General features: G+C 43.5%; 1 protein-coding gene across 1 annotated transcript; it reads right to left on the reverse strand.

The window, feature by feature from the left end:
- Nucleotides 1-743: 743 nt before the first annotated feature.
- On the reverse strand, nucleotides 744-15797 carry RNF4 (ring finger protein 4). The gene is made up of 8 exons (XM_042053256.1): nucleotides 15699-15797; nucleotides 10058-10221; nucleotides 9485-9605; nucleotides 8654-8733; nucleotides 7372-7381; nucleotides 6088-6253; nucleotides 3882-3930; nucleotides 744-3538 (listed from the first exon to the last, which is right to left on the reverse strand). The coding sequence occupies exons 2-8, from the start codon at nucleotides 10064-10066 to the stop codon at nucleotides 3389-3391; spliced, it is 585 nt and encodes a 194-aa protein (XP_041909190.1). The 5' UTR covers nucleotides 10067-10221; nucleotides 15699-15797; the 3' UTR covers nucleotides 744-3388.
- Nucleotides 15798-19039: the final 3242 nt, after the last annotated feature.

Genomic DNA, 19039 nt, shown 5'->3' on the forward strand with positions numbered 1-19039 from the left:
AAAAAAGAGGAACGAAAATCATAGAATCATGGAATTAACTAGGTTGGAAAAGAACTTTGAGATCATTGAGTTCAACCTATGACCTAATACCGTATCATCAACTAGACCATGCCAGTTAGTGCCACATCCAGTCTTTTCTTAAACTCCTGCCGGGATGGTAACTCCACCAACCTCCTGGGGGAACCCATTCCAATGCCCAACCTTGCTGTGAAGGACTTCCTCCCAAGGTCAAGCCTGAAGCTCCACTGGCATAGCTTAGAACTATGTCCTCTTGTGCTGTCACTGGTTCCCTGGAAGGGATAAGCCAAGACCTTCAGGAACAGCATCTCTTTAGTTTCTTTGAAGAAAAAAATCAAGTGAGCTTTAGTGTGACTTGGAAACTACACTGTGCCCAGTCCTCTCCTCAGTGTTCCTCCTCGCCCTTTCTCCAGCAGCTGCTTCACATCCAGCAGGCAACGGGACCCCCAGGGAGATGGCCCAACACCCTCCCACCCTCTTCCCTGCTCTCTCTCTGGCACTGGCTGCCGGGCTTCCCCCACTCACGAGCCCACCTTTGCATCACCCCATTCCCCCCGACTTGAGCAGGACTTCACCCTCTCATCCCCGCATCCCTCTCGCCCCAGGCAGTGCCCTTCTCCTTTGCCCCACACAGCACACACTGGTTCCAGCACCTGAAAGGCTTTGGTCTCCAGGACTTTTTTCCCCCAAATCAATGACTACAGCGCAATGAAAATAACAAGCACTTGTGATTGATCAATCCAATCATTTTATTTCCACCTGTTAAGAGAACCCTCTGCCTACCAGCAGAGTTGAACATAGATGGGCTGACAAACTTGAATACAATTAAATACAGGAAAAATTGAACTATATACAACAAGACAGACATCTACATAATATAAAGATTTTTTTCTTTACCTATGCGTTCTTGCCAATGTGAAACAATACTGGAACTCAAATATATCAGACTTTTTTTCCCTTAAAGAAAAAAGCATGTAAGGAATTTCCTATTTTTTCCCATGTACTGAGACGTAATATTCGTTTTGAGATGCACAAAATTTGTGGCACTTCACAGGGTACACAAAAGCTAGAAACTTTTTATTATAGTTTATGATATCTAAATTTTGATTAGATCTATTTATTGAGACACTAACTCTAAAGTGGTATTTACATGGAGGAAGTTGTGCAAAATCATTTAGGCTATGGCTAGTAGACTGTGAAAGATGCACGGTTAAATGACTCTCCCTCATCCTCAGTAGTAATCCCTTAAATCCTCTTCTGATCATTCCTTTCACACAGCAGCCACCTCAGGAAAAAGTCATAATTTACTGTTTCTTTGTTAAGCTACTGGGAGAAAGTAGTTTCTGTGACCCTTAAGCATCTCTACAGTTTTAAGATTGGGCTACTTCTCTTCACACAATTAATGCTTTAAGCATCAGCTCTCTGCTTTTTGGGACACAAATGCAGCCATCACTGTCACTGCACTATCCTGAGACAGCCGTAGTCCTTGCTTGTAGCTTATCTTACCCATGGGAACACATAGGAACTACGTGTGTGCAACTTTGTAGGAGTCACCCTATTGCCACAATACAGAAACTGCATATTCCTGCTAACAGCACTGAACCAAAGCTAGTCCAAACCAGGGTGGGGAAGGTACTGCATTTCTTGAGCCAGCCTTTATGTAACAAAACTTTCTATTACTATATCCAGAAACAACCTAATTAAAAAAAAAAAAATCAACTTTACTTTGGGTTGCAAGGCAGACCTTGAGACAGCTAATTTAGAAGAGCTTCTTTAATTAAAGGCTTCCTACATGGAAGAAAGCCTTGCTAACCCGAGGACAGGTTAGCAAAGACACATGCAATACCAACATTAACTAAACATCCTACAGTTGTGCTGCACCAGGGCACAGAATGGTTCTTGTAATGGTTTCTATAAGCAACCAACTGCCAAGAGGTGTCCAAGTTTAATTCTGGAGTTTTTCATAGATGCACCTATTGCAGCTGTGGATCATAAAACACTGATTTTAATCATCTTGTCTACATAAATCTCTTTGTATCAGCTCACCTTGGATTCCAGACCAGCCTGGACATTTTAGCTGTAAGTGTGAAGTAGACATTTAGAATTCAGCCCTGAGGAAAAAGTGACTGGATAAGAGTGCATAAACTGGTGTATTCTGCCTTCTCAACTATAGGAATTGTCTTTCCTAGGAGATATACCTGACTTCTTTTCTAAAAACTGCATTTAAAGCAAACTGGACAACCCTCAGGGCAAAGGGAGATTAAACTTTTCTTTAAAAAGCTGTCAACATTGCTACCAAATACCTTTTAAAGCCTCCACTCAATAAAGGCAGTACAGTTATTTAATTTTCAATGCTATTCACCAGGCTACATCCAGTCAGGTGCCAGTGTAACAACCAGCGAGAACAGCAAAGTGAACACACTGAACTTCATGCATTACACTGGGAACAGTTGATACAGCAAGAAGATCTGTAGGTAGTTTGGTATTCAGCTGACAAGAGGACAGCATACAGATGAATTTGCTTCTTATTCATCACCAAGAAGCCTAGAGAAGACTATACTCATTAATTATTACAAGAGTGTTACAGCACAAGTAAACCCAAGAGACCATCTCGTCATGTTAGAAAATAAATTCAGTGTTGGGATTAAAATATACAGGAATTCTTGGCAGTTAAAACAATCAAGGAATTATTTTCACATTGTACATGCTGCAATGCATCTATGTGCTTGGGATCTCATGGAGTTCATAAAAACATCTGCATGTTCAAACCTTCTGCTCAAAACACTTGAAAGTGAAACACTTGAAACCTGCTGGTTAACAGCAGGTTACTTTATTGCATAACCTTTGTTGTCAATTTAAGACTGATTTACGAAAAAACAACCCATCAGTACAGAACTCACTCTACTTGGGCAAAGATGATAGCAAGAAAGCAAGAGTCATGAGCTTCTTACAGGATGAAAAAAAAAGGTGTAATGAAATTGTAAATTGCTAATCTGTTTTCTGAAAGGGAACTATTCCACACCTGTATGGGATGGTAGGAATAATTCATAGAGTAAGAAAGAACAAAATATTCACACCCCCTCATTTAAGCACTACAAAAAGTAGAAGGAAATAGATTAACTGCTTCCTTCCTGGTCTAGGCTGCTGGTCTAGTTTAGAGACAGTCATCGATGTAACATGATAACCAGGAACATAACAAGAAGCAACTTGGACCATAAAAAAGCTGTCTAGATACGTACAAGTTGTTCTCCAAAAAACCCAGTTTTATTTGGATTTGTGCACAACCTGCTGCTCTTTAAATCTTCAGAGCACTGAAAGCATGACATTTCCCCCAAAATCCAGTTGGGTCTGTCCTGAGAAACAAAAGTACTCATATATAAATGGGATGATATTGTCTGTGAGTGAGTTTCTTCCTGCAAGTTGGGCAAGAGTTGGCATTCCTAAGGGAATCACGGAGGCACTGACTGCAGAAGACATGGCCACATTTTGTTGACACAATCAGTCGTCCACTTTGCACAATCTGGAAGAAAAACCACAACAGGCATTTGGAGTAAAAAATTCAACTTTGCTGGTCTACTGCCATCAGGCAAACAGGACTTAGAATATCTGGAATTGTCCTTTACTCTTAGAATAGTAAGGAACCTGAAGATCTTTCAGTGCCATTCTGGGAAGGGTTCCTCCCTATACCCCCACCACCAAGAAGTGACTTGGACTGAAAAGTTACTATGAGCTTTAAGGCAAGCTCTGTGCTTCAAGCCAGCTCTCTGTAACATCCCACACTGGCCAAGTGAGTTGTGCAGCTCCCCCTCTGCCCCTTTCTCCCTCATACAGAATATAAAGGATGACAGCATGTGGATCCTTACCTCTGAGTAGACATCCATGCAAATAGGACAGCTAACAGTGCCAGACGGCCTTGTGGTACAGAGAACAGAACAAGAAAGAACATGCAACCATTAATTCCACTGCAAATCAAGGGTTATACACACACAAAATGTCACGTCACCATCTGAGTGCACCGACTAGCCATGATGCATTTCTTTTCAAGATTCCTGTGTATCTTTAACTCCTCAGTTTGTGGCATGTAATAACAAGACTGGGTCTCCCTGTACTAAAGGAAAGGTTTTCCCTAGGAGGAAGATGCAGTCAGTCACCCTGGTCTAGCACAAGAACTAACAGCACTCTCTTGCTCTGTTCTGCACTGATCTCCAACAGGCCATCAGTGACAGCTCTGTAACAAAAGCACTGAGCTGTGCCTTGGAAACAAGTCATTCTAGAAAGGGAAGAGGTTGCCAGAAGTTCAAAAATCCCCTAATCTAATTTAGCAACAGCCCAGTAACACATGCATTCCAAGAACTCCTTATAAAATGTAGGTCAGGAACACACTAACACAAGGAAACACTCAAGCCCAAATTTCTCGTTCCACGGTGGAAAGACCAACTCAGTGTCTGTTACTGAGCTGTGGTTACAGACGTGCCTCTGCTGCCTTCAGCCTCCAGGACAGCAGTACTGCACATACGTGTTGCAACAGACACAGCTCGGCTGCCGAGGGAACTTGTCCCAGCCCAAGTAATGAATAGTATCAGCTAGCAGAAACAAAAAGAGCTTCCTGATACTTTTCTTTACAAACTCGAGTTTAAATCTTCAGAACTCTCTACCCTAAACACATGGCTTTCTTACATCACCGCCCATGCTGAACCACAGTTTGTAATTTATTAATCAAACATGAATAAAAAGTTTGAGATGGCCTTTGTGTCGTTATTTTAGTAGAGAGCACTACTAACATCTACCTCTAGTTTCACCTACAGAATTTAACTCCACTAATTCTCCCATTTTTACTCCTCAAATTCTTGAGGCAGCAGCTATAATAACACTTCAGTAACAAATTACAATTGATGATCATTTTAGAAGGATGAGGAGTCCAACACTGCAGATGGCTCTGGGAATCCCCAGCACCAGGAAGGACCCTTTTGTCAATGTTAAATGCTGCAGCACTGAGTTTTTTCAGCCTTATCTACACAGAGCAGGAAGGTGCAATCTTTAACAGAGAAGGCTGAAGGAACAAACTATTACTTTTTTGTATTATCCAGTTAGTGGTATTTATGAAGTACTTAACACCCAAAATTTAAACATCTACAACTCCAATGGCAAAATGCACTATGGATTAGAATAGCATAGAACCTTTTGGTGTCATATTTATGACCTGGCACCTAAAAGCTACATACTCAAGTTCTCTCCTACGCTGCCTTTCAGTAATCCAAAAGGCTCAAAGCACATCAGCTTCATTCAACCCTTCATTCAGTATCTCCCCCACTCTCCACAAAAAAAGCCACTTTAAAAGAAGTTTATATCACTATTCTTATGTCCTTCAACTTGCCTAGTCACACAGACACCTGATTTCATTTCCTTAGTCTAACACACTGTAGCAGGATTTACTCTTTCTCTGCAGAATGGGGACTTTACTGACTCAAACAGCAAGATCTCCATCCAACATGCAAACATATCAGGGCTCCATGACATCCATGGGACAGAACAAGAATTGGCCATAAGAGCACGACCTCCAGGATCACCTTGCAAATATACCTTGGGAAGGACAGCTGCTGCTTCAAGGAAGGCAGCAACTGGCACAGTATGTAAAAAAAAGCAGGGAATGCATAAGTGTTTTTACTGGAATTTGCCAGTCTGCTGCCTGCCAGTCTTGTGATACCAAACCTCATGGACACCAACACAAGTATTTTATATCTAATGTAACTACTGGAGCTTTGTAGGAAAAGGAAATGCAATATATTATGAGCTCTGGCCTGTTACTAATCCCCACTTCCTTGCCATACCCCACACTCATCTTTAAGGCTGTATACAAAACTGTAAATCTGTTTTGGGCTGGCTTTTCATCTTAAAGTGAAAATGGTATCATTTGACTATCATGCAACATGGGATGTCATACTCATTAAAAGAGGAAACTGAGTAAGTGAAGGCTTCAAAGGTAAGTCAGGTGATGACAAATACTACTTAGTCCTGTCTGTCTCAAAAGAAGCACAACTCAATGTTTGCTAGGTCATGAGGCATACGTACTTTGAACTTGCAGTTTCCTCTTCCAGTGGTCCCAGTTCCCGAGATGCTTTATCAGTCACATACACATCGTTATCTCTTGTTTCATCTTCATCATCACTACTCAGTACGCAGCTGTCTGACTGTCGCTGGCTTCTTAGTCTCAGATTTCTCCTTTGTCGTTGGTTCTCTGTAATTTAATTTTGTTAAGTTAGCTATACTATTACATCTCCCTCTCTCCCTGGAACTATCCTTGAAATGCAAGATTAGACCATATTCAGCTGGGTTAAAAGCAATCTCGAACAAACTAGTTTCCAAATATTAAAGCTGAACATGTTCAGACGTGAATATTCTGCTACATACTGACACAAAGCATTTGCTCTCTTCACCCTACAAACAGCTAAAACTTAACCTTTAGGATCCTCAGTGTCAAACGTTCCATGTAATTACACTAGCTGTGAATCCATCTCCCCTATAAAGGGAAGATACCTCCTCTCCCAATCCTTACCGACAGACACTGCTACAATCCTATGGTGAGGAACTGCAACAATTGCTGTGTGTCCTGGGAGAGAGAGGACTAAACTCAAGTTTATCTGTATCCATGTAAAAATAATCAAGCACTAATCAATTAAAATTATATAGAAAGTCACAAAACTAAAGCCACTTCCTGCCTAAGTGTTCAGCTACAACTTTCAATGAAGGCATTTTTCACTTACTCTTGCTTCATTCACAGCACAGAACAGATTACATTCTAGATAAGCAGCTGACAACCTACTAATACATCTCCAATAATGTAATCAGAACCAGGTCTGAAAGATGTAAAAGATTAACTTCTTTAGACCTGTAACTATTTTAACATCTAAAGTAAAAAAACCAGTTAATACTTTGCACTACAAAATTTGAGGCATGTTAGACTAGTGAATATTATGAGCACAAATCACTTTCTTTAGTCCCTTCACTGCAATACACGTTAAACAAACCTCCTGACATTTTTTTATTCACAACCAATATTCTAGTGCTAATTAAAATTATGGTCACCTTGAGGCTTAAATTCTGTCTTTAGAAAATAAGAAAAAGTATTTAGAGGAGCTCTTGATGTATTTTATTTCATACACTTTCTACAACCTCTGATAGTGACTAACAGAGACTGGATTAATTCTCTAAGGCACTGGCCAGATGCTTTAGCAATGTCTTTGGCCCTCTGCAGTTTCAATAAATCCTGCTCAAATTCACTGGAAAAGGCAAACAGAAAATAATAATAATTACGTTTAGGAGAATTCCATTATCAATTTTAAAATGTCAACTCACCTTCAACAATCTTGCATCAATACATAAGGGAAGGGAGAGAAAAGAAAATACAATTAGACTTTGTTATGCACCCCTGGTGTGACATACAAACACCAGCTAAGCACAGCAATTCCAACAAAAAAAGCTAAGAATGGTAGGCTATTACTCTTATTTTGATTAAGAATATTAAAAGTAGTATATTAAATGGTTCTCTGTAAACAACTATGTGGATGCTGATGGTTCTGCTCCCACTGCTCCAATGGAGTAGAAATAGAGGCACCTTATGAACCACCTGAATCCACTCCTCCCTGCTCCCCCATTTCAGTCCCATGCTTTAAATTTCAGGCTGCAGGTGAATCTTTCCCTCTTTCTCCTCAAACAGGCCAATTCAGCCATGATGTCCACAAATGCTTCATATTATGGCAGCTGCTGAAGAAAAAAAGCCTAATCCCCAACCCGCTCTTGGTGGAACTGGAGCAGAGTAAACACAGGTTCTGCTGTTAAGTTTGAGGCCTTTCCTTTGCAAAGGCTCAGGAACAACCCCAGCAAGAAATACTCCCTATGCTATTCCTGTTGCTTGTTCCTGCTTGGCACAGCAGCAGTGGCATCCCAAACCTGAGGGGATAAACAACACTGTCAGCTGGATCAAAGACTATTCTAGCTTTCAAAAGAGCAGAAAAAAAAAAGTTTTTTTTAAAGACCTCTTGGAATATTAAGCTGAACTTACTTGACTTACTCTTCTCTCCCTTGGCTTTTTCTTTAAATCATTAGCCTATAAGGATGCTAGAAAAAATTCTTCACCAAGTGTTGTCAAGCACTGGAAGGGGCTGCCCAGGGAAGTCCAGTGGCATTGGGTTGAAGTCACCATCCCTGGAGGTATTTCCAAGACATGTAGATGTGGTGCTTACGGACGTGGCTTAGTTGTGGACTTGGCAGTGCTGGGTGAATGGTTGGACTCGATGATCTTAGAGGTCCTTTCCAACCTGAACAATTCTATGATTCTATCGTTGATATATCTAGAAGAACTTCAACTATCAACTGCATCTCTTTTTATGTTACACTGCTTATGACTGATAGATATAAACTCCAGGTTCTGGAGCAAAAATTTATTTTATACTACCCTATCATGAACTGCAAGTCCACGTCCAGAGCAGCTTCTTTGTTATCTGTAACACAGGATCTTCATGCCCTGACAAGTCAATTCTGAACTTAAAACTTACCCTTCAAGTCAGATTCTATCAGGCAACACAAGAGAAAACTAATTTAACTACAATATTTAGCAAGTGTGCTATTCACTTCTTACCACAACGGAATCATTGTGAGTTAGATCAACGACTACAGGATCAGAAGATTCACATGTGAGATCTACTACTTCTTCACCAGCTGAAAAACAAAGTTAGAATCAAGGTCAGAGATTGAAAAGGAGGAAAATTGCCTGCCACTGTGTAACAGCCTGAGATTCAACCATCTCCTGCCCATTTTCTCTTCAGGAACAAGTCCAGCATTTCACTCAAGCTTTGCCCTCAGCAATCCACAGAGAGCTTTAACAGCCCTGTCTTCAGCAAGCTGCAATGCAAAAGAGCAGCTAAGCTCTTGACACAGCTCTGTTGGATGACAACAGCTTGCAAGTACACAGCAATAGACAATTCATCTGACACAGGAGAATGTTTATCACACAGAAAAATAACGTGAATCATACAGAATATAATAATAGGATGTAACAGTATTGTGCTGTGCATGTTCCCTTGAGGGATGGGGCACAATTAATGATAATAAGTTTTCCTTATCTTCTTCAAACTTGGGAGTTCCCAAATTTAGTTTGCCACTCTGCGTAGTGGCAGCTGCTCTAATTCCTGTGTCATCTGAATAGACATCCAGATGTTCGAGCAGCACTTGAGGACCTTTTCCTATGCAACCCATCTATCACTAGTGGCAAATGCATTGTAGCTCAGTAACAAACCAAATCAGTTTTCAGTAGGCTTGTTGTTTAGCAATACCATACTAGGCAATTCCTAAAATCAGGTTTCCCTTCTTCTCCAGTAAACTGCCTAGAAACTGGCAAAAACACATGTTCAGTTGGACCCAAACCCTCCAGAAGTAGTTTCTGTTCTTACCAGTTCAAAAGAAAGCTTACCACTTTCTTCAAGTTCTATTGGCTCTGCTTCTGAAGCCATTTCAGCAGTAGAAGCCATGAGCCTGTTTCTTTTTCGAGCTTGCCTAGAATTAACTGCTCCTCCACGGCGCTTCCGTTGAGTCTAAGAGAAAACAAAGACTCAGAATTTTCTGTGCAATATTAACATAGCCCTCAACTTTGCAACACCAATGAAAGCACACAAGGATACAGAAAACACTCAGGAATGGCTGTAATATTCATCAAAAGGTGGTATGCTACCTAAACCGATCGCAGCAAGGAAAAGACATCACTCCAAATTCAGATCTCTTACCAGCTGCCTCCCCAAGAAAAAGCCTATCATCATGGTTTGCAAATGAGAAACCAGTTCACAATTTATCAGGTTTTGCTAACATTGTGAGCATTTCTGAACTACTGCTAGCATCTAGAGTGATTAAAAACCTTTACTGAACTTACATGAAGATTCAATATAGTTATGTTCCTGTGTATTAGCAACAAACTCATAAAAAAGTTTGCAGAAGTACAATGGAAAACATGTTTCAAGATTCAGGTTTGCATTGAGTAGTAAATACTTACTGTGCTCATAGTGTTTCTTGATCTAAAACCACTGAGAAAGAGGTACAAACACCAAAAAAGTAATGGCAATGAAGCTACAGCTATAATTTCCTTAGATTCCTTCACGTAGCTCACTGACAAAAACTCCAGGTTTCTGAAGGTCAGAGGACGGTGTTCTTCCAAACCTATCAAAGAGAAGAGAGAAGTTACCTGTCTGCAATTCTTGTACTCTCCAATACCCTCCGCTCCAAGATTCCTGTTCCTGAGTCACCAGTTTCTGCCCAAAGCCAGAGGAGAGGGAAGTCCCCAAGTTCAGTACGTGAGCCTCAGACACCTGCAGCTGGGCCTGAAGCCTCAGCCATTCTCACCCATGAACTAAACACCTGAATAAGTGAGTTTGACAGCAAATTGGAAGAATATTAAGAAATCCCAATGACACTGAACTGAAAAGCAACTGATTGATGCTTGAGGCAGTTATCTGTGAGCAAGAATCAGTGGGAATTGTGTCATAAGCAGCCATCTTCAGAGAACCTAAAACTCCAGATGAACAGCTCTCTTCTGCAATCCATCTCCAGATTCCAACAGCTGGGAGTCAAACAGCTTGAGAGGAATCTAAAGCAAGTGAGCAGACAAATTTCAGTTTCAAAATACTTGCTGATGTGCAGGAGAAGACGAGTTCACTGTAGCTGCTCTGTTACCTGCACATGTGCACGCCCAGCTACCTGCCAAGGGGGAGAGGTGAAAAGCATAAAGGCAGCTCAGAGTAACTGACAGGGTACTGAAGGTCTTCTCTTAGAGCCTGGCTGTGGTACAATTACCACGTGTCCAACACACAGTGTGGAGCTGGGGGTGGCCACGAGGGAATGCAGTGGAGGGACCAGGAAAATAACAACTATGTTAAACAAGAACTGCTGAACTGTCTTCCAGAGCTGACTGGTTTTTGCCACGAAGGTCAGCACACATGCTGCAGCCTACTCCCAGATGAGGAAACATGTGAACATGCAGTGGCATGGAACAGCCTTCAATTAAAGGAAACTTGACTGAACTTTTTCCGCTTCAACTTACTCCATTTCTTAAATCACTTTCTTAAGAGACCCACTAACACTGAACTGTGGTATTATTAAAACAAAACATGCTTGAGAAAAATGCTCACACTGAATTTGGTACTTATTACTAAGCCCAAAGTTATATTCATGTATAGTTTTAAGCAGCACAATATACCACTCATCAATTTTCTCACAGTTTTTCATTTTAAAACTGGCTCAAAAGCCAAAATGAAAGTCAATATGCCTTTTTTTTTCCCCCCAGTTGAACTACATATGCCAGACTGAATGCTCAGTGAGTCCATAGGCACAACAGATCTCATGTTTGGAACTGTTATGGATAACACTCTCTCCCACTTTTTTTTAGGAATCGAAACTGACATGTTCAGTTTTTCTGGTAGATAAGAAATAGTCTTACGTTGTCACCTGGGATGTTGAAGACTTGGGCTCAGAGCTTGCTAACAGAGAAAGCCAACTGACTGCAGTCTCTTGCTTCCTCAATGCAGGACTCACCTATGCAATCATTTCCATAACATTCTGTGTCCACGTAATGAGAATTCTCTTCGAACACTTCATCCCACTGTTCTTAAGGTCTAGATTTCATTTCACTTGCTAAGAAAGAAAGCTTCTCTCTGAGCCTTACCAACATTCTTGCGAAGATCCTATTTTACTCACTTTACTGAGTTTCTGGGATAAGGCATGAGAACTTTTAAAACAAGATCATGCCTAATGGTGCAGTCATCCAAAAACCCAACCAAACAAAACCAAAAAGAACAGAGAGACTGTTCTGTGAGCACATTTTCTAGGTGTGCAAGTTCCTAATTCCATATGACTATTATTCATGGGCTTGGAGGTTTTAGGAGACATGGGGAAGAGGGAGGGGAAAGAGGAGACACAGCATAAGGAATGAGGGATAAGGGCAAGGGAGAGAACCATCCCTAAACCTTACACATCTGCTCTTTCAAAATAATTGCTTCAAGACAAGTTACCATCTTCACTGACCAGCTACAAATGAAACGAAAAATTACTTAGGTAAAGCAGTTTTCTGCACACAGCAAGAGGATGAATAAGACTGAGCAACACATGAGGTATATTAAAAAGTTAGGCCATTAGATTCCTTATAAGTTTTATTTCATCAAGAAAGCCAAGAGACATTTTCCTTGATTCTCCTCAGATACTGAATTGGAAAAAATACCTGGACGTTAGAAAGCTGGGAAATGTTTGTTGGTGCACACTCCTGAGAAATATACAGAAATGAACTTTATATAAGCTTATTTTAAATTACAAGTTGTTAGAACTGTTTTTAAATAGAACCTTTCAGAACAACCTGATCCATTGACATATCTGCACTGCTGAAAGACAGCAAAAGATAAGCCTATTGTATTCATCTGGCAGCATGGGTTTGAATGTAAAACACCCACAAGGTTTCACAAGATCTGGTGCTTTTTGGACTTAACACTGAATACAACCCAGTGCAACGGTTTGTTGACCAAGTATCTTTAGAAAGCGTTAAAAACGTGGGGGGAACACCTGTGGTGACTCCAAACAAAAAATGTTGCACAGATTTTCTTTGGCTATGAGTGGTTTAAATGCCAAAGAAGAACTGTAACAGAAGACAAAATTAAGCCAACCAACCAACTTAAATTTTAAAATTATGGTGAAAACTGAAGTAACACACAATAGAAGACATGGTAAGATCATCCTACCCACTTTAAATACTCACCCACTTCTTTATCCAGATACCAAGAAACAGATTATTTACAGGATTACTATGAAATGTCTCAGAGAATCTAGTGTCAGCCCTCAACTGCAGTAGAGGACAGAAGCACCTAAGTGACAGAGCACACTGTTGCTATTCAGATGGTTTAATTTTCAGAACCTTAGAACATTGACAGTTGGCTTTCTTTATAATTAACGCAGAGAGTGCATACAAGGTACAAATGTTCCAGCTGCCTATGGCTCAAATCTAAACCTCTTCAGAAGCTGCTTCTGAAGAATTAAGTTGAGAATAGATACCCACAGGGAAGCTCATCACTGTAAAACTACCTCAAATCATCACAGACAGGTTCATCAGTATCAAAATGACTCATCTCAGGAGAGTCCTGTTTACTAAGAAAATCAGACTGCTGGAATTTATTAAGACTATGGAAGGAGTCTTAGGATCCAGCAACATTTTTGTTGTGTAAGAACAAATCTTTTCTGTGGGGCTATAGATTTCCACATGTTACTGGCTTACTTGGGAAACCTCATTGAACATCAACTGCCCGAATGCTCTGAAAACAAAGCAGAGCTTAATTTCTTAAATACACCACAGATGAAGTTTAGCAACGTACAAGAACAGAGGTATAGACATTGCATGTTAAGAGACACACTCATCAGGAAGAACTTCTTAAAAATCTTCAAAACTGCAGGACCACTTAATTTAATAACAAAATTTGTTACACAGGACACAGCCCAAGTTAAATGGTAAGCCCTATAATGCTCTTCTTCCAGCAGTCACTATGAAACCACCCAGCATCAAGACTCCCAGGAGTGGATAACAAAAGGAATTACTGCAACAACCTCCCCCCCACCACAGACAGCCAGTGACCTCACTCACAGCTTCAGCTGCAGTTATCTGTGAGACTTATAGCAAGATGCATTCAGACATCAATTCAAAATTCTAAAATTACGACTTTTTAAAAAGTAAGACTTTTCTTTGTGTAAAGACTTAGCAGATAACTTAGCAAGCCAATAAATTGGCTTCTAACTTTACACACTTTTTATTGCTTCACTGCAGGATGGTACAGTACCAGAAAAGGCCACTCCCCTTCCTGTCATACTCAGAGTTCTGCACATGCAGTTATTGTTCCTAAGCAGTGTTGATCTCATAGCAAATAGCATTTCAAAGACTACAAGTACCACCTTTTCACTGTATTTGAGAAAAAAAGGTCAAGCTATTTAAATTAAGAATGTTTACACTAGGAGTGGTAACGACTGCTATTAATCATTTAAGTCTCTTGTTTTTTCCTCTACAAAAAAGTCAACATTTTCACCGACTTCAAGCTGAGCTAATTAAACATGTTTGAATTACCACTCAAAACCAATTGATTCTCTAGAATACTAAAAACTTTTCTTGCACCACTCTCAAAACAAATTTTTGGTCTCCCACATGAATGGAGGCAAACTGTCTGAAGCAAGAGATAGATGTTTTCCTGTGTCTCGCTAACACAAACAAGACTTAAGTTCGTATTCATCGTAAACATGACAAATACACTGAAGTACCTACTTAAAGAAACCAATAATATCAATCCAAACATTGGGAATGTGCAAAGCACAGCTGACAACGCCGTTATATGCCGAATTTGTCAAAACGTGATATCCCACGCCTTTAAGACTTTGCTTCTCATCTCTACTCCAGATGTCTATTTGTACCCCTAACAGGAAATACTGTATCAAAGACGCATCTGCATAACAAGATTTTTGTCCTCAGAAGATGCACATATCAGTCACAGAGTGCTAGTCTCAATTTTTTTTTAACCACAGAACACACGAATCATTTACGCTTTTAAAGCTTCCTATCCTGTATTTCCAATATCTTTAAAGATGCTCTCATTTTCTCAAATGCACTACACGAACTTCAGTGAAAAAAGAAACTGAATCTGTGTTACCCAAATTAGGTAAAACGTTCCCATAGTAAAAGAGCTTGGTGAGAGGCACCATAAAAACAGTAAAGATGAGAGATAACCAGCTTACCACAGAGATACACCAGTATGCCCGCTCTAAGCAGACAGCTACATCTACAGACAAATATGACATGTTCATGAATAACCTAAAAACCCAAAACAGTTCTAAAAACCACCAAAAAATCCCCCAAACCCACCAGAAGAACAAAACAACACACCATTGGCCATATATCCTATTTCAGACACAGCAAAGAAAAAGGGACACTGGCCAGAAGAAAAGCTCCTCATTGCTCTTACTTGCCAACTTTCTTTGAGAGACGCCACAACTCACTTTCAATAGTCCCAGAAACCAAATACAGAAGAACGCAAAAAAAAAAAAAAAAAAAAAAAAAAAAAAAGTTGAGTCTTTCCACATCCTGTAATTAAGTACAGGTGCAGGCTGAGGTAGGAAAGAACACTCCCCCCACTCCTGCTGTCACACAAAATGGGAGGGGAGAGCAACAACTTCATGCAGCTACATCCACCGAGCCCCGGCTGTTCCTCCGGAGAAGAAGAGGCCCGTCTTCCTTGGAAGACAGGGCAGGACTGGCCGTAGCCCAGCCGTACCTGTACCCTGGCGCTGCGGCCGCCCGCCGGGTAGGGCAGGGCAGAAGCGGCGGGGCCGCCCCGCGAGCCGGGCGGCGGCGGAGCCGGCCCCGGAGCACCCGGCCGGGCCGGGGAGGGCGGACCCGCCATGCGGCTCTCGGCGGGGGTTGCGGGGGACCCCCTCAGACAGGGCGGCACCCGGGGAAGGGGGTCGGGCACCGTCCTCAGGCCGGAGCGGGGGCGGCGCCGGCCCAGCCCCGCGCACTGGCAGGAACGGCCGCATCTCCTCCGCTCCCCCCACTGCGGCCGGGGACGGCTGCTTCCGCTTCCCCTTCCTTTCCTCCTTCCCTTCCCATTCCCCTCCCTCACCTGCCGCCCCGGACCCTCAGGCAAGCGGGAGGGACGGGCCCAGTAGCGCCGCTCCCCCCGGCCGAGCCCCCGGCCCGCCGCGTTCACCTCAGAGCCGGCCGGCAGCGGCGCACGGCAGCGCCCGCCCTCACGCGCCCACCATTGGCGGAGCCGCGGGCTTGCGCCCCGCCGAGTGGCCGGCGCGCACGTCATTCAGACGGCGGTGAGACGGGCGGCCTCGCCTCCTCTGGTGCCGCGCGGCGCTCAGGGAGTTGTAGTTCCGCGCGGGCGTGCGGCCTGTGCGGGGCTCTCGGGGCCCGCTGCCTCCTCTCGCCGCTCCTCGGGAAAGATCTCCTGGTCCTCGGGTTAGTTCGGCCCTGACAGATCCTGAAAGGAACGGCCGAAGCCAGATCATGCTTTTGCTGTCTTCTCCGGAGCTGTTGTACCTGAAGGTGGAGTGTGTGTGAGCTCTAGGGTGGTGTCCCCACTGCAGCCCGTCCGTCTTCTGGAAACGTTTCACAGAACCTCAGAATCACGGAATCAATTAGGTCGGAAAAGACCTTTGAGATCATCAAATCCAACCTAGACTGAACACCATCATGTCAGCCAGAGTGTTATAAAGTGCTCATGCAGAAGGAGCAATTAATGGAATGCTATGTGGTGGTTACTGCACATTGCAACAAGCCAAGTCAGCCCGATCCAGTTCCTTCAGAAACATTGTGCGGCTTTTATACCAAGAGCGAAAAACACCACCATATATGGAAGACCACCAGGGTTCCTGAAGACCCTCAAGAGGCCTTTCTGAGGCTCACTGAGCAAACCCAGGCAACTTCATATCTAAGACTTTTCTGATTAATGTATACACCACGGTATAAGGAAGATAATAAACTAATAGAGGGCATCCAAGGGAGTGTGACTGTATTGGTTTGGCACAGCCTGGTTTTAGGGTAGCAGGGGGGCCACAAAAATGGCTTCTGTGAGGAAGCTCCTGGAAGCTTCCCACCATGTCTGGCAGAGCCAATGTCTGATGGCTCTGAAGATGGACATGCTGCTGGCCAAAACTGGGCCAATGAGAGAGGTTGGTAGCGCCTCTGTGATGACATATTTAAGAAGAAAATCAAAACAAAGTCACAAGATTTTGGATTCGAGTCAGAGAAGAGGAGGTGAGAACATGTGAGGGAGAAGAACATGGTGACACCAAGGTCAGTGAAGGAGGGGCAGGAGGTGGTCCAGGCGCTGGAGCAGAGATTCCTCTGCAGGCCGTGGTGCAGCAGCTGTGCCCCTGCAGCCCGTGGGGACCCACGGGGGATGCAGAGATCCACCCGCAGCCCGTGGGGACCCACGGGGGATGCAGAGATCCACCCGCAGCCCGTGGGGAGGTGCCCAGGCCGGAGCGGGTGGATGCCTGGAGGAGGCTGTGCTCCAGTGGAAGACGCAGTAGAGAGAGGGCCCTGCTTCCAGGCTGGAGCAGCCTGTCCTTGGAGGACTGCACCCTGTGGAAAGAGAGCCCCAGCACAGCAGTTCTGGGAGGGCTGTGTGCCCGTGGGAGGGGCTCACGCCGCAGCAGGTGCGGTGTGGCTGCTGCTCCTGAGAATGGACCCACGCCAGGGAAGTTCAGGAGAACTGTCTCCCGTGGGAGGGACCCCACGGCCTCACAGGGGAAGACTCCTCTCCTGGAGCAGCAGAAGGAAGTCTCGGTGATGGACTGACCAAACCCCCGTGCCCTGTCTCCCTGCACTGTCGGTGAGAAGGAGGGAGAGGCTGGGAGTGGAAGGTGTTCTAAAGGCTTATTTTACTTCTCATTATCCTCCTCTGATTCTCTTAGTAATGAATTCACATCGCCACTGAAGTTGAGCCTGTTTTGCCCTTGAAGTGTTTCTCCTGGTCCTTATCTCACTCATGAATCGTTTGTTAATTTTTTTTCCTTTTCCGTCCTCTGCCCAGCTGTGGCAGGGGAGGGTGAGCGAGCGGCTCTCGTGGGTGCCTGGCATTGGGCCAGTGTCAAACCACAACAGCGACAAAGATGGTGAAGGGCCTTGAGAGGAAGCTGTAAGAGGAGCGGCTGAGGGCACCTGGTCTGTTCAGCCTGGAGGAGACTGAGGAGAGCCCTCCCTGCAGTTACAAGTAGGGGGTCGGGAGAGAATATAAGGTCCCGAGTACTCAGCCAATGGGAAAGGGGCCAGGGACCACCCTCGGCCGGGAAAGGGTATAAAATGTAGCCACTTTGTTGGAGGGTGTGTGTGCGTTCGGCTCTGGGGGAGGGAGACACACACTGGCTCAGGTGAATCGTTACTAATAAACAGTTTTCTTTTGCTTCGACGACTTTGTCCTCATATAATGGTATCTAAAAGTTAGTTTGTTTCTAATCGTCCTGTGCAGGGCCAGGAGTTGGACTCAGTGATCCTTGTGGATCCCTTCCAACTCAGCATATTCTGTGATTCTGTGATCCCTGGCTAATAAATATGCATATCATCCTGAGGCAGGCATGCATGTTAGGCCAAGTTGCCATCCGGTGCTGTAATAAAGTACTGCCTGCTTCTTAATACTACATTGGTATTAAGGAGTTTTATTCGTGATTTTTGGTGTCAAGACCATGGCCATGTCCAGTCTTTTCTTAAACACCTCTAGGGATGGTGACTCCACCACCTCCTTGGGAAGTCCATTCCGATAGCTAATCACCCTTTCTGTAAAGAAATTATTTTTCTCAGTGTGTTTCCAAAAAATGGGGTAAAATTCATCAGAGCCATAAATGTGGGAGATTGGATCTGGAGTAATTGTTCCAAGAGTAACAATGTCTAACTCAGAAACACTTGCAGAGGTGTTTCAAGGCCCTCACCTCACTATCAAAAAGGGTTTTCCCCAACAGCTTTACCTTCGTGCAATGAGCATCTGTCCTCTGGATTCTTACCGCTCTCTGCCTGGCAATTTGGCTGTTTGTATATGAACTGGTAGCTTTCCCTGGTGACTTGTCTTTCCTCCTCCTCCTCTGGATGAGGAGTGCTGGAGATTTGTACTAGGTATTTTTTTTCCTTGCCGTCCCTACATAACCATCTCTATGTCTTTTATTTAAATAATAAATCATCTGTGTTCTCTAGAGCAGGTTGGATTACCTGGCATGGCAGTCACTGAGCGTGGGCTTTCCCTCATTCCTGAGGCTGATGTGGAAGAGGGAGCCAAATGCCACCAAGCAGTGACTGTGTTATGTGAGTGGTGAGCACCGTGTCCAGTGCCTGTCACATGGCAAAACCCCCTGGTCTTCCTCAGGTAATCTGGGCCTTGTTACACCTCCTTACACTGTAGTGGCGTGTGAAGGCTTCTGTGGTACAGCTGTTTGCGTTGACATGAGAGACCTCTGGAATGTG

The sequence above is a fragment of the Corvus kubaryi genome, unplaced genomic scaffold, assembly GCF_017639235.1.
Source record: "Corvus kubaryi isolate FWS band 111438036 unplaced genomic scaffold, C.kubaryi_AGA036_p1.0 split1-131, whole genome shotgun sequence".
In the NCBI taxonomy this organism is placed as follows: domain Eukaryota; kingdom Metazoa; phylum Chordata; class Aves; order Passeriformes; family Corvidae; genus Corvus; species Corvus kubaryi.

What these genes read in the sequence shown, in the direction of transcription:
- RNF4 (XM_042053256.1), bottom strand. An exon ending in GAGGAAACTGCAAGTTCAAA is followed by an intron (nt 3,931 to 6,087) that starts GTACGTATGCCT and finishes CTGTACCACAAG; the next exon opens with GCCGTCTGGCACTGTTAGCT. An exon ending in GCATGGATGTCTACTCAGAG is followed by an intron (nt 3,539 to 3,881) that starts GTAAGGATCCAC and finishes TTTTTCTTCCAG; the next exon opens with ATTGTGCAAAGTGGACGACT.